Source organism: Lactuca virosa, chromosome 8 (assembly GCF_052849685.1).
Source record: "Lactuca virosa cultivar CGN04683 chromosome 8, Lactuca_virosa_CGN04683_v6, whole genome shotgun sequence".
Classification (NCBI taxonomy): Eukaryota; Viridiplantae; Streptophyta; class Magnoliopsida; order Asterales; family Asteraceae; genus Lactuca; species Lactuca virosa.
The window spans coordinates 59,993,062-60,006,719 of NC_136433.1; the positions used below are offsets into that span (position 1 = coordinate 59,993,062).

A 13,658-nucleotide genomic window follows, 5' to 3' on the forward strand; every position below is an offset into this window, starting at 1 on the left:
TAGAGATTGAGTTCAATCCTACTTTCATAATACAATATTTAATAAATCAAGTCAAAAGGAAATAATCTTTTAAATATGTCCAAATTAGTTTCTTAATGTATTAACCCGAGTAACTCGGGTAACACGACCCTATTAACCCGATACCCGATTAACCCATACCTTAATAGGGTCGGGTTTAGGGTTAAAATATTTTTTGTGAAAACCCGACCAGTTTAACCCGAAACCCGATCGGGTTGACCCGATTAACAGCCCTACTTCTATTCAAATAATAATAATAACAATAATAATAATAATAATAATAATAATAATAAGGAATACTTCTACTCAATATACAACTGAGTTTGTAAAAAGATTTTTTAAAACATAAGTTTTTGAAGTGTTTATTTTTAATTTTAAGAAATATTAGTTTGTTTAAAAAAAATGTTGAACATAATATAATACAAAATAATATAATACAAAATATGATGATTCAAAATATTTATGATTAAAAAAAAACTTTGATTCAACTTGTTTATTATCCTTAATTTGTTATGATCTAAAAATATTTAGATTCAAATATTTTATAATGTTTAAATATATCTTTCATGATTCAAAATACATTTTTTGAGCGTAAACTTTATTTAATTGAATATATTATTGATCCCAAATTATATGATTCAAAAATGATTTGATTCAAAATACTATGATTCAAAATAATTTGATTCAAAACTTTATGAACAAAAAATAATATGAGTCAAAAATAGTAAAAAACACTAGTATCTTCAAGTATGTTGTAAAGATATTTAAAAAATTGAAAAATAAAATAAGAAAACCGAGTATATATATATATATATATATATATATATATATATATATATATATATATATATATATATATATATATATGTTTAAACTTTTTTGTGATTTTTTTTAAAATAAATTAAAAATAAATAAAAGTAAACAAAAATAAATGAAATAAATAATAAACCCACTTAAATGATGTTTTCGTCCCACGTGATTAAATCTTTGAGTCTGTATTAATTACCACAAACATGGGTTGCATGCAAACGTGTCATGTCCAAGTATAGGGTTTGTCGTTTGTGCCCTTGACGAAAATGGTTAGTGGAGAATTGTGGTGGATGTCAAGTCCACCAATAAAATTACACAATTTGTTTGCAAATAAAACGTAATAGAATAGTAAAAAGGGATATCGATCCTCAGGGAAATAGTTGTATTCAATCACCAATGCAATCCAATAAAACTAGTGTAATAAAACTAACTAACTACAATTAAACGAAGGGGGGGGGGTGTGATTGATTGAAAACTTAAAGACTTGAATAACTAAAAAGCTTGCAATTAAGCAAGATGGTGAGATGCTCAAATATTGGAGAGAATTGGTTCACCAAGGCAATTCAACACAATGAACATGTGTATGTTTATAATTAGGATTCAATATGAAGCTTATCATTCATCCTAAATTGGTTATAGAAATCATGAAGCATGATATGCAAAGATTCATCATAGGTAGTATGGAGGTTGGGGAAGCCCACAACACACTTTCTTAATCAAAATCAAGGATTCAATTGAAGCAATTGAACCTAAGAAAGTTGATTAACCTTAAGAATGAAGGAATCCCCAATTCCTAGAAGATGTCAATGCTTACACATCCATAAAGGAGCTATGATCCATAAGCTAGAGATGATTTCTATCATCATAAAGCTTTTGTTCTAAGTAAATTCAATGGTTCAATGCTAAATCAAAGAAATAAACCAATAATTGCTCATTCAAGTACCAAGCTCATGATCAAAGTATTAAACAAGCATAAGAAATATGAACTGGAATCATAAACATAAGATAAATGACAATCAATCACAAATCCTTCAAAACCCACAAATATCCAAGGGTTTTAGCCAAAGTTAACCAAAATGAAGAAATTAGCCACTCATGGCAACAATATAACAATCACAAAAGTGTTTTTGCATCAAGAAACTAACAATTAGAAAGATGAGAAGAATGTGTATTAAGCTCCCAAAAATCGCCTCCAATGCTCTCCAATGGTGGAAAATCGAAGTATGAGCTGCTAGACCTAACCCCCAAGGTAAATGGTGAGCAAAATGACCAAAATGCCCAAAAGTGTGCAGTTGCGCGGATAACCTCGCATATTTGCGCGACTGAGACTCCACCCTCACAAATGATGTTGGAATATTATTGGCTCTTTTTCTCCACTACACCACCCCACTTCTCAAGATTCCCTTGGTCCCCTCCATACTTCACATGATTCTAATTTTTCCAATTAACTTCAAGCTTCAAAATATGGATAGTCCAAGCCCAAAATAAGAATCCAAGACCCATCTTCATAAGCCAACTTCATCTAAGTCTTCAACATTTTAAGCCCAATTCCTCTTTGATGGATCCAGAAAGCCCAATAATGCCTCGAAAGGCCACAAAGCATGTCTCCAAGCTAATCCACAACCTCAACGAACTCTAAAACCCTGCAAAAATACCTCATGCAAAATAGAAAGTACCTGATACGATCCAACATAGAGAATAGAAAGGATATGCAATGAAATAATTAACAAAAAGGACTAAAAATGCTGAAATAAACTATATAAAAGAAAGAAACAAAACAAACTATCAAATCACCCCAAGCTTAAACCTAACTTGTCTCAAGTTAGAACAAGACTAAAATGAGCTCAGGATGAGCTAAACTAAAAAGGAAAAAGAAAGATACCATAGAACTTGGTCAAATTCAGTCAACATGGTCAGAATTAGTCTTACATGTACCCACGCATCTTCAAAATTCTCCCCACTTTAGATCCATAAACCACATTCTCGAACCACTTGAAGGGAGAATAGATCACATATGGATGTAATCGCGGTGTGCAAGACAAAGGAAACAAATGATGCGCCCATTGGGGGCACTTTAAATCACCAATGCAGACCATAATGTATGAGGGAAAGGCACCTCTTCACACACGATGATTCCTATATTTGTCAGGCTACAGTGTATAGTAACGAAATAGGGTTTTGCAGCACAGCCTCCGGGAAAACATCCGGCTTCAGGGGGTTCTCCCTTGTACTGTCCTTTACAGTCTACCGTCTCATCTTCATTGCCTTTTCTCACCAAAATCAAAAATAAAATAAATTAATAAAAAATCTACTTAACCTAAATCTAAACCTAACAACTTAAATCTTCAATATTGAACTTCTGTTATTTGATCTTCAGTCTCTTGCTGCTCGAGCTTCTGTGTTCTTATTCATTCTCTCTTTTTTTTTTGATTTTTTTGAAGAGAAGTCTTGAACTTGGATTCTTGTTCTTCTTTTTGTGTTCCTCTTATTCTTAATTTTTTTTTTGTTTTTATAGCTTTTCTTTAATCTTCTATTATCGTCTCTTTTTGTCTTTGTTTTCCTAGTTTCTTCATTTTTGTGCGTTTTCTTCTTGTCTTTCTTCTTGGAAGGTCTAAGGAATTTCACCATATAGCATATGACTCCAATAGTGTGAAAATGGTGAATGGAAAGAGGCTAAAATAAACACTTAATGATCCTTGACAATGAGTCAAGATCTACTAAAAAGGGTGGGATATGACTCAAAAATTGGTGTTACTGAAAACAACTTGGTCCCAAAAATGTGAATTGGAGGACCCGCTTCAAATTTCATCAAGCACCTCAATGCAAGGTGTGATAAACATAACCTATCTAACCATATACTCTTGACCCCTAGAAAAATGATGATCTATCTTAAAAAGGTGGTGAGAATCTAACTAAGTAAGGCTTAGACGAGACTCATGTGTACTAAGGGGTATTCCCCCCAAAACCAAGATGTGAGTCTTCAATGTCTTCAAAATACCTTACCAGACTAATCTTTGCTTGCACACATCGGCCTGACCAACCACATCCCTCCGTACGTAGACCCAAACAAGCTACCTGCATCTGACCCCCACGCAAGCGGTCTCAAAGTGGTCTGTGAGGCTCATAGCATGTCCAATTTGTCCAATACAAGGAATGCTATATCAAGACCCAGGACCAATCTATGATTTAATACTTATGACTCGGCACTATGGTACCTGTAGGGATGAGAAGACAAGAGAGAACATAAATGCATGAAATTAAACTAGAATGCAACTAAAAAGTATGAAAATTAGAAAAGAAAGAAACAAAATATGCAATATTTTTGAGTTTTTTTATGCATTTTTTTTATAAATGCCCTAAATGAATTACTCTACATGCCACTATATACAACCTAAATGCAATCAAAAATAAAATATAAGAATACACCACCCCAAGCTTAAAATTAAGCATTGTCCTTAATGCTTAGGATGAGAGTAAGGAAGGATCATACCGTGATCAAGGTGGTGGAGGCCCGCGAGGACGATAAGTGCCTTCGGGACGAAAATGATGCCAAAGATCCTCCATGTAGCTATTGGTGCGATCCTGCTACTCCTCGATATGCCGAGTGGCTGCTCCATTCTGGTTGCCCTGACAACGTAAGGCAACAAGCTGACTGTATATATCAAGAGGAGGCTCAAGTCCTGGCTCGTGCTGCTGTGGAAACTGCGGGTACTTAGGCTGTGGCTGGAATTGTGCTCCCGAGGGCTGACCATGAAAGTATTGTGGTATTTGTTGGATAGAGCGGTCTTAATGGTCCTTGGCCTCAAACGGGCTGTCATCACTGTCATCGGTCATCTGCATGTCATCATCATCTTCTCCATCATCATCATCAGCTTCATCATCATCATCGTCACCCTGCTCCTCTGCGCGTAGCTCCTTGGGCAGGAATCAAGTCTTGGGATCAGAAGTGGTAAATGTTGAGATGCTGGAATGTGGCAAAATGTAGAGTGATTCTTTGGCGTGATTGAGCCAAGAGTAATGGTCATTGTTGGCAGGCAGAAACAATTCCATCCGGGTGAAAGCTATGCAATCGAGGAGGTAGATAGGCGGGTCATCCATTGGCATATACTCGGGCTTGGGAAACTGAAGGCCCACACCCAAACCAATTAGGTTAATAAGTCCTCCAATACAAATCTCGCCAATGGTCCTGGTGCGTATTCTGTCACATTTGTCCAAGAAGAAAGTGGCAAAACCGGGACAAGACCAATGGTTGTGAGACATGCAATATAGGAAATATAGCTGGACTGTGTTCATTTTTCCCTGCTCATGGCGACCAAAGAAGGAAATTGAAAGAATCCGGTGTGCGATTCTCCAACAAGGATAGATAATGTAAGGAACTTTTGTTGACTTGGATTAAAGTTTGAAAGACCGGTGAGTCGGGTCCAAAATTCTACGTTTGGAAAGCTCTTGAATTGAATCCATTGATAACTACAGATTTCAATGTTTTGGTTGTGGTATGTGCCGATGATAGTGTTGAGGGTGTGGTATGTGATTCAGTACTGCCGACCCTGGAGTCTAAATGTGAGCACCTCCGCTGTTTCATCCCGTGCATAAGTGGAGAGGAAATCGTCAATGCCAAGGTTTATCATTGACTCCTGGTGGTAAAATTTTGTGGCTTGGACTGCACGTTTTTGTACATTGGACTTGAATTGCTTGATTTGTGCATTAGTGAGGGTAGGGTTACCATCACGATCGACATGCTTAGTTGAGACTTTTTTTTATGATCTCGACAATTGAGCTTCACGAGAAGAACCATGACACATGTGAATGGTTTTGTTCTTTCTTGTTGTACCTGTGAATAGAACCTAGCAATGACAAAAACTTGACCAAGATTATCCTTCACACTCGCCTCACACCAATCCAATCAATTCAAATAGAAATATAAATATAAACCGGGCAAATGCACCAAACTTGCAATTTGACACAATTCATGGTAACGTAATCCAATCAATTTAAATCATGTCAATTCTAAGAAACCTAATGCATAACATAAGTCTAGTTAAATTGCAAATTGAATGCAATAAAATCGAAAGGAATATACCAAATTCAAGTGTCGAAACCCGAAAAGAAAACTGCTAAAACCGCACCCAAGCTTGATTTTGACCCGCAAGGTTGAGTCTTTTGAATCTCCAGTGAGAAACAATAATTTTGAAATTTTTTGTCAAAGTGAGGGGTGGCGGACGGTGGTGGCGGCAGACGGTGGCCGGTGGCAGAGCTAGCTTTTTCGGAGAGCGAAAGAGGTGGTGGTGGGGTTATGGTTTACCGGAGGAAAAAGGGTGTGAGGTGGTAAGAATTGGTTGATGGTAAGGGTGGTGGGTTGAAGTCGTGGTGGCAACAGAGGAGGAGGGTTGTGGTGGTGGTTGTGCGATTTCTAGCGATGAAGGGTAGGGGAAGAATGGTTGCTGTTAGCTGTAGAGGAAGGATAGGGTGTGGAGGGCGTTCGTCGGCGGGTGATGGCAAGTTCGGTGGTGGTACAACAGTGTTCAACGACTGGGGCGGTTGCAGGTTGGTCTTCGACGGTGGCAGCGGAAGGTGGGGAGGGCAGTTGTTGTGGATGGGAGTCACAAGGGGGAAGGGTTTGGGGGATTGAATCCGATGGGTCAATGGGTTATAAGGGTGGGTCGGTTATGGGTCGGGTGCGGGTCGAGTTGTGTAACACCCCAAATTTCAATTGTTCAATGAAGGGCCAAAAGTGTAAATGTTGGAAAGGGACTCGACGAGTAGGTCCGTCTACTCGCCGAGTCGGAGCGGGATTCTATCGCGGTTTAAGTGGCCAACTCGCCGAGTCGGCGTCTAGGACTCGACGAGTTGGTGTTGAAGAGAGAAAACCCTAATCTTAGGGTTTGCACCCTATATAAAGAACATTATATCCTTCCCTCAGCCCCCTTGCTACCCTGAGAGTTCCAGCAAACCCTAGTTCGTATGAAACACCATTGATTGAGGAGATTGGAGCTTGGAAGAAGATTTTGGTGTAAAAGGCTTGAGGAATTAGAGGCTAGCATCAAGGGGCTTGCGTAGATCTGGAATCTACATTAGTTTGGGCACATCTCAGAGGTAAGAAGCCTTTATCCTAAGCTATTTCCTTTTTGGATTCATCCATGGTGATTGATTTGGGGTCCCTTAGCTTGTTTGAGATCTATTTCGGGTGTAGAGGCTAGATCTGAGGTTGCAACTCCGGATCTAGGTTAGTTTTGAGCTATGGAAGCATAAAGCACCATCCTTTGGGATTGTTGAGGGGATCCTTTGTCTTAAACCCAAGCCCTAGAGTGATTTGGACCTTTAACTCCTTGGTTTCACGTAAAGTTTGCAACTTTACGTAGGGGTTATGCCCTAGAAGGGTGGATCTATAGTTTGGAACCCCTGCATGGCTCGAAAAGCCTCTGTATGGATTGAGAACTGAAGAGACTCGGCGAGTCACATGGGTGTACTCAACTAGTTCTATGAACATGTGCTTGGACTCGGCGAGTTGGAAGAACAACTCGGCGAGTCTGTTGAAGATTGCCTTGGACTCGGCGAGTCTGGTCGCAGAACCCAACCTCTTGTGGTTAAAGCTTTGGATTAGTGAGTCGGTTGGCGACTCGGTGAGTTGGACAGTATGGGACTCGGAGATCGTTGGACTCGACGAGTCTTGGGGCGACTCGGCGAGTTGAGTCGTGTTATGGGAGTTTCTGAGTATAGGAACTCGACGAGTCGACGGGTCGACTCGGCGAGTAGAATCAACCAGGAAGGTTGACTTTGACTGAGGACTTTGACTTTGACCAAGAGTTGACCAGTTTGACTTCCAAGGGTAATTTGGTAATTTTGGTATTTATGGAATTGGTTCTTTGGTAGTGTTCTGTGGTGAAGTTCGTGTCGGTGGTCAGAGCAGCTTGGTCTTATATCTTCAGTTGGCAATTGCAGGTGAGTTATCCTCACTATATCGACAGGGTCTACGGCACCAAGGCCGCCCCTTTATCGGATGGAAATCCGGGTAGTGTTTGTTATGTTATTGCTTTGCTAGATCTGCATCCTGGTATTTAGGATGGTGTTATATTAGTTACCTGGTTAAGGTCGGTACCCGGTATATAGGGTAATGTTATGTCAGTGACCTGGTTAAGGTCGGTACCCGGTATATAGGGTAATGTTATGCTAGTGACCGGTTAGGTAGGAATCCTGGTTAGGATGTTGATATACTATGTGATCTGTTAGACTGATAGTCTGGTTAAGGATTTGTTATGTGATTGATTGTTTTATGTGCACATGGTTGTTTGACGAGGGTGGGGTTGAGGCGGGTCTTGCTTTGTGCTGTAGGCCAACATACCCAGGGCGGACCGGATATTTCGTAGGCCCAGCGAGCGGTCCGGATAGGCTGAAGGCCCCAAGAGGGTGGACCAGACGTGCCGAGGCTCGGAGAGTGGACCAGGCCGACTGAAGGCCCGGTGCGGGCGGACCAGTCATACTGTAGACTCAGAGAGTGGACCAGGTGGATTGAAGGCCCGGTGCGGGCGGACCAATCACACTATAGACTCGATGTACATGGCTAGACTCGGAGGGTGGACCATGTGGACTGTAGGCCCGGTGCGGGCGGACCAGTCACACAGTAGACCCGATGTGCATGGCTGTTCTGTATCGTGATATGTTATGAGTATGTTTATGTGTGGTTGGTATTTTGGGGGTAACTCACTAAGCTTTCAAGCTTACAGTTTCAGTGTATTGTTTCAGGTACTTCAGGAGATCGTGGTAAGGCGAAGCGTGATCGTACCGCTCCTCATGTTTTATGATTTATGTGATATGGTTCTGGGGGATACTCTGATGTTTAAACTATTTTGAAAACGAAATGAATGAATTAAAATGTTTTAAATTGGTTCAAATTTTATGCGTGTTACAAGTTGGGTGGGTTGAAGCTGAATCGGGTCCGATTATAAGGTTGGTGAGTTGGTCGCGCAAAGGGAGATGGAAAGTTGGTCTTGGCCGTGCAAAGGATTGCGAGGGTGAGAGTCAGTCGCGCAAGTCGGCTGCGCAGGTGGGGCTTCGGTCTCGCAAAACTTGCACGGGTGGAGGAGCAGCGGCTCGCGGACATCAGAAAGCACCATGATTTTGATCATTTTGAGCACAGATTTGCACGGGTGATATTTGGGTCGCAGAACTTTGCGTGGGTGAGGACCCTGGCCACGCAAATTGCAGGTTTTTGACATGTTTTGTGATTTTTTGCGCCACAAGCTCCGGTTTTCTTCCATAATTTACCAAGATCATTTTTAAACCTCAAGATGCTTATTTTTGACTAACTTCAAGCCTAGAAACATCGAAACTCCAAGCGAAAATTATATATTCACAATGCATTTATTTAACGTCTTTGCCAAGACATAGTCCCACTTCCTTCAATCTTCATAAGTCGGGTGTTCCAATGTTACGTTTTCGAATTCTCCCGTGTCAAGGCCTTCATAAAATGGTTTCAAACAGTGCCCATTCACTTTGAATATTTGATTCATTTCCGAACTCTTAATTTCAACCGCACCATGATCAAACACTTTTAAAACAATAAAAGGTATGTGCCATCGAGATCGCAGTTTTACTGGGAATATCTTTAACCGCGAATGATAAAGAAGAACTTTTTTGCCCGGAGTAAAATGCTTCCGGGTGATGTGCTTGTCATGAAACGCTTTTGTCTTGTCTTTGTAGATGCTTGCATTTTCATAAGAATCATTTCTCAATTCTTCGATTTCTTGAAGTTGTATCTTTCGGTGCTTCCCAGTTTCTTCAATATTGAAATTACATGTTTTAACCGCCCAATACGCTTTGTGTTCCAATTCCACCGGCAAATGACAAGACTTTCCATAGAGGAGGCAGAATGGAGACATGCCAATTGGAGTTTTGTAGGTGGTCCGATACGCCCACAATGCATCTTCTAACTTCAAGCTCCAATCTTTTCATGTGGTGTTGATCGTCTTTTCAAGAATTTGCTTGACTTCTCTATTTGACACTTTGTCTTGGCCATTTGTTTGTGGATGGTAGGCGGTTGATATCTGGTGTGTGACACCATATCTCTTCATCATGGCTTCCATCATTTTGTTGCAAAAATGAGTTCCCCTATCACTCACCAAGGCTCTTGGTACACCATATATTGCAAAAATGTAAGTATAACCGAAAGAGACGGGGAATGGGCCCATGAAATCGATTCCGCATACATCAAAGATCTCACAAATGAGGATAGGGATTTGAATCATTTTGTGCTTCATGGATACGGTTCCTATTATTTGACATCTATCACAACTCTTGCAAAATAGATAGGTATCTCTTGACATTGTTGGCCAATAGAGTCCACATTCTAGTACCAGTCGCATGGTTTTTTTTTTGACCAAAATGGCCTCCACATGCATACTCATGGCAAAACTTCAAGATTGATTTGACCTCATTTTGGTGAACACACCTCCATATTAGTTGATCCGGATAATGTTTCCAAAGATAAGGTTCGTCCCACACATAATATTTGGAGTCACTCTTCAACTTGTCCTTTTGGTACTAGGTAAATGTGTGGGGAATTTCTTTAGTAACCAAGTAATTGACAATATCTGCATACCATGGAATGGTGTTTGAAATGTATAAGAGGTGTTCTTCCGGAAATTTATCAAGGATGGAAGAAGAGGAGCCACCAATATTCAAATGACTTAAGTGATCCGCAACAAGGTTTTCGGCACCACGTTTGTCCTTTATCTCAAGATCGAACTCCTGTAAAAGAAGAATCCACTAAATCGACCATGGCTTGGCATCTTTCTTGGTCATTAGATACTTCAAGGCCGCATGGTCGGAGTATACAATCACTTTTGTACCGAGAAGATATTGTCGAAATTTCTCCAACGGAAAGAAAATGGCTAGAAGTTCATTCTCGGTGGTAGAATAATTGGCTTGAGCATTATCCAAGGTTTTGGAGGCATAGTAGATAACAAGTGACGCCTTTCTCTCATTTTTACCTAAAATCGCTCCAATGGCAAAATTGCTTGCATCACACATGATTTCAAAAGGAAGCTCCCAATTTGGAGGTTGAGTTATAGGAGCGGAGGTGAGCAAGTATTTAAGTTTGTCAAATGCTTCTTGACATGCTACATTGAAGTCGAAGTCAACGTCTTTTTGGAGAAGGAGGAACATGGGTCTTGTGAGAATCAAAAAATCATTGATAAATATCCTATAGAATCCCTCACGGCCAAGAAAGATCTCACTTCTCTAACACATGTTGGGTAAGGAAGGGTTTGTATGACATCAATTTTGGCTTTATCAACTTCAATTCCCTTCTTGGAGACTGTAACGCCCGTGTTTCTGGGCTAAGCATTAATGATGATGTAATAGTCTAGGTCAACCATTGTAACTCGTTTTGAAGTAATAAAGATGAATTATTTAAATATTATGTTAATTATGTAAATTTATATGCTTTATACTTAATTATAATAATATAATAAATCAAGAACGAAAATAAGCGTTAAAAATAGAATGTTACATAAGCCCGATATCTATGAGGAAAGTTGTAGTGGTCGTGACAAGGATTCCAGAGATATAAAGAAAGCTGAAATCCGAGTTATAACGAAGAAGTTATGGCCTGTCAAAGTTTCGCGACAGAACCGGCACGACACTGCGTGACGTAAATAGCGAATTTACGATAGATGACTTTTTAGCCGTAGAAATCTAAACAAAATTCATAGTGTTCGTTAAACCGAGAGCGTGCATAAAAGTAACGCCCAAATCTGACTTCTTATGAGGAAGTTATGATTTTTCTAAGTTTCGGATCAGCAGTGCACAGCCCGAAGTTCGAATATTAGACTGAGCAATTTCTAGCCGACACGCCCTAAACGATAATCGAAGATCTCATTAATAACAGCGCAATGGTAAAAAGACAGACAAAAACGAATGTCGGATAAAGAAGTTATGAATTTTTAACGGACTTTTCGTGTCCCGGCCTGTTAAAAATATAACTTTAAATATAGAATCAAAATTAGCCGACGGAGTCTAAAAGAAAGTTGTAGAGTACGGTCTCACCTACGCGTGGACATAAAGAATGTCGAAAATGGAGCTCGTATGCGAAAGTTATGAATTTTCAAAGTCAAGAATAAAATTTGCGAGGATGATGCGAAGCTACGCCCCGCGTAGCAAAATTACGCCCAGCGGGCTCGCAACATATGGTCCGAAGATGCCGACGTCGCCCCAGCCGAACCTCGCCATCTGTCCCTTCGTACGCGGAGTGTTGTCTCGTATGCGAAGCGTAGTGAGTACACACAGCGTACTCCGAGGATTACGCCCGGCGTAGACCGAGGCCAGCTCCTATAAATAGGATGCGAGGGCTAGCCAAAAACTCACACCTCCCACTTCTTATTTCTCTCTCTACTCTCTCTCTCTCTAACTTCCCCAACCACCCCCCCCCCCAAAGCCTAAGGTACCTCCCTAGCATTAGAAGGAAGCCCCGGAGCACCCGAAGGCTCCGAGAAAAAGAGTTTTTCGGTTTGAAACTCTGCCCGCGCAGAGCCCGGTTTTCAAGCAAACTTCCCGGTTTCGTCAAAGGAGATTATTCTAAGAAGCGAAGTGCTGGCCGAATCACTCCTTATCAGGTGAGTGTATAGTCACTTTCATCTTACACATAGATATGAAGTATTTTATATAGATTATGTGCTATGTGTATAAATATATGTTGTCTGTTTACCTGAGATGTTTGCTGGATGAAAGATCTGAACCTCTTTCTTTTCAGATCTGAACTTCTTCCTTTAGATCTAAACATTTTCTTCCAGATCTAAACTTTCTCCTTTATATCTAGATTTTCCTTCGGATCTAAACTTTTTTCTTTTTAGACATAAGACTTTCCTTCAGATCTGAATGGTATATGTATTTTTGTCAGATCTAAACATTTTCTTTCAGATCTGAACTTTTTCCTTCAGATCTGGACTTTCTCACTGCAGATCTAAACTTTTCAGATCTAAACCTGATATATGGATGATTTATACTTGAGATCTGTGCTGGATAAAAAGATCTAAACTTCTTTCTTTCCCGATCTGAACTTTTCTTCAGATCTAGACTGTATATGTATTTTATGCTTTGAATGTTATGATGGATGAAAGATTTAAACATTGTTTTTTTTTTCAGATCTAGACCTTTTTCTTCAGATCTGAACCGTATATGTATTTTCTTTACAGATCTAAACTATTTCTTCAGATCTGAACTGTATATGTATTTTATATCTAGAAATATGTTGGGTAAAACATGGGTAGATGAAATAGTTGGTATGTGATGAAAGATGAGTTAGAGGATGAGATAAAAGGTGATATAGATTATGAGATGAGGGTGAGAGGTGAAAAATGAGAGAAACCTTTACCCAAACGATGGCCCCGTAATCTAGCAGAGTACAGATGACAACCATGGACTATTCTAGACAATCTGTGGAACACTAGCAGGCTCGCTACCTGTAGGTGTTGTGAACGATACGTTCACCCGGTGTACTCTAAAAACCCATTGACATGTATTGCAGGTGGACTCCCGCAAATAAAATTGTCGATAAATGAGAGCTATGGACTTAGCACCCGTTGGATGAACCTTGGCATCTATGGATTTAGTGTTTGTTGTATAAACCTTGGTGATGATGGACTTCGTGCCTATTCCTTAGGAAAACCCTTAGGAATGAGTGATAGATGATTCTTAGGGTAGATCCCTAGGAATTAAAGAAGATAATGGGGATGGGTAATTGGGTAAATTGTTTGATGATAAAACATAAGAACTTTATTATTGTGGGTTGAAAACCCTATGTACTCACCAGGTTTCCCAACCTGACCCACTCAGTT

The 13,658-nt window shown here is 39.9% G+C and overlaps 1 protein-coding gene across 1 annotated transcript in view; it reads right to left on the reverse strand.

Moving 5' to 3' along the window:
- Positions 1 to 10,590: 10,590 nt before the first annotated feature.
- The window catches only part of LOC145130412 (uncharacterized), a 32,565-nt gene continuing 29,497 nt past the window's right edge, over positions 10,591 to 13,658 (reverse strand). Inside the window, exon 4 of the mRNA XM_079065218.1 lies at positions 10,591 to 10,993. Coding sequence (XP_078921344.1) covers positions 10,591 to 10,993 — 403 coding nt within the window. The remainder of the gene's footprint in view (positions 10,994 to 13,658) is intronic.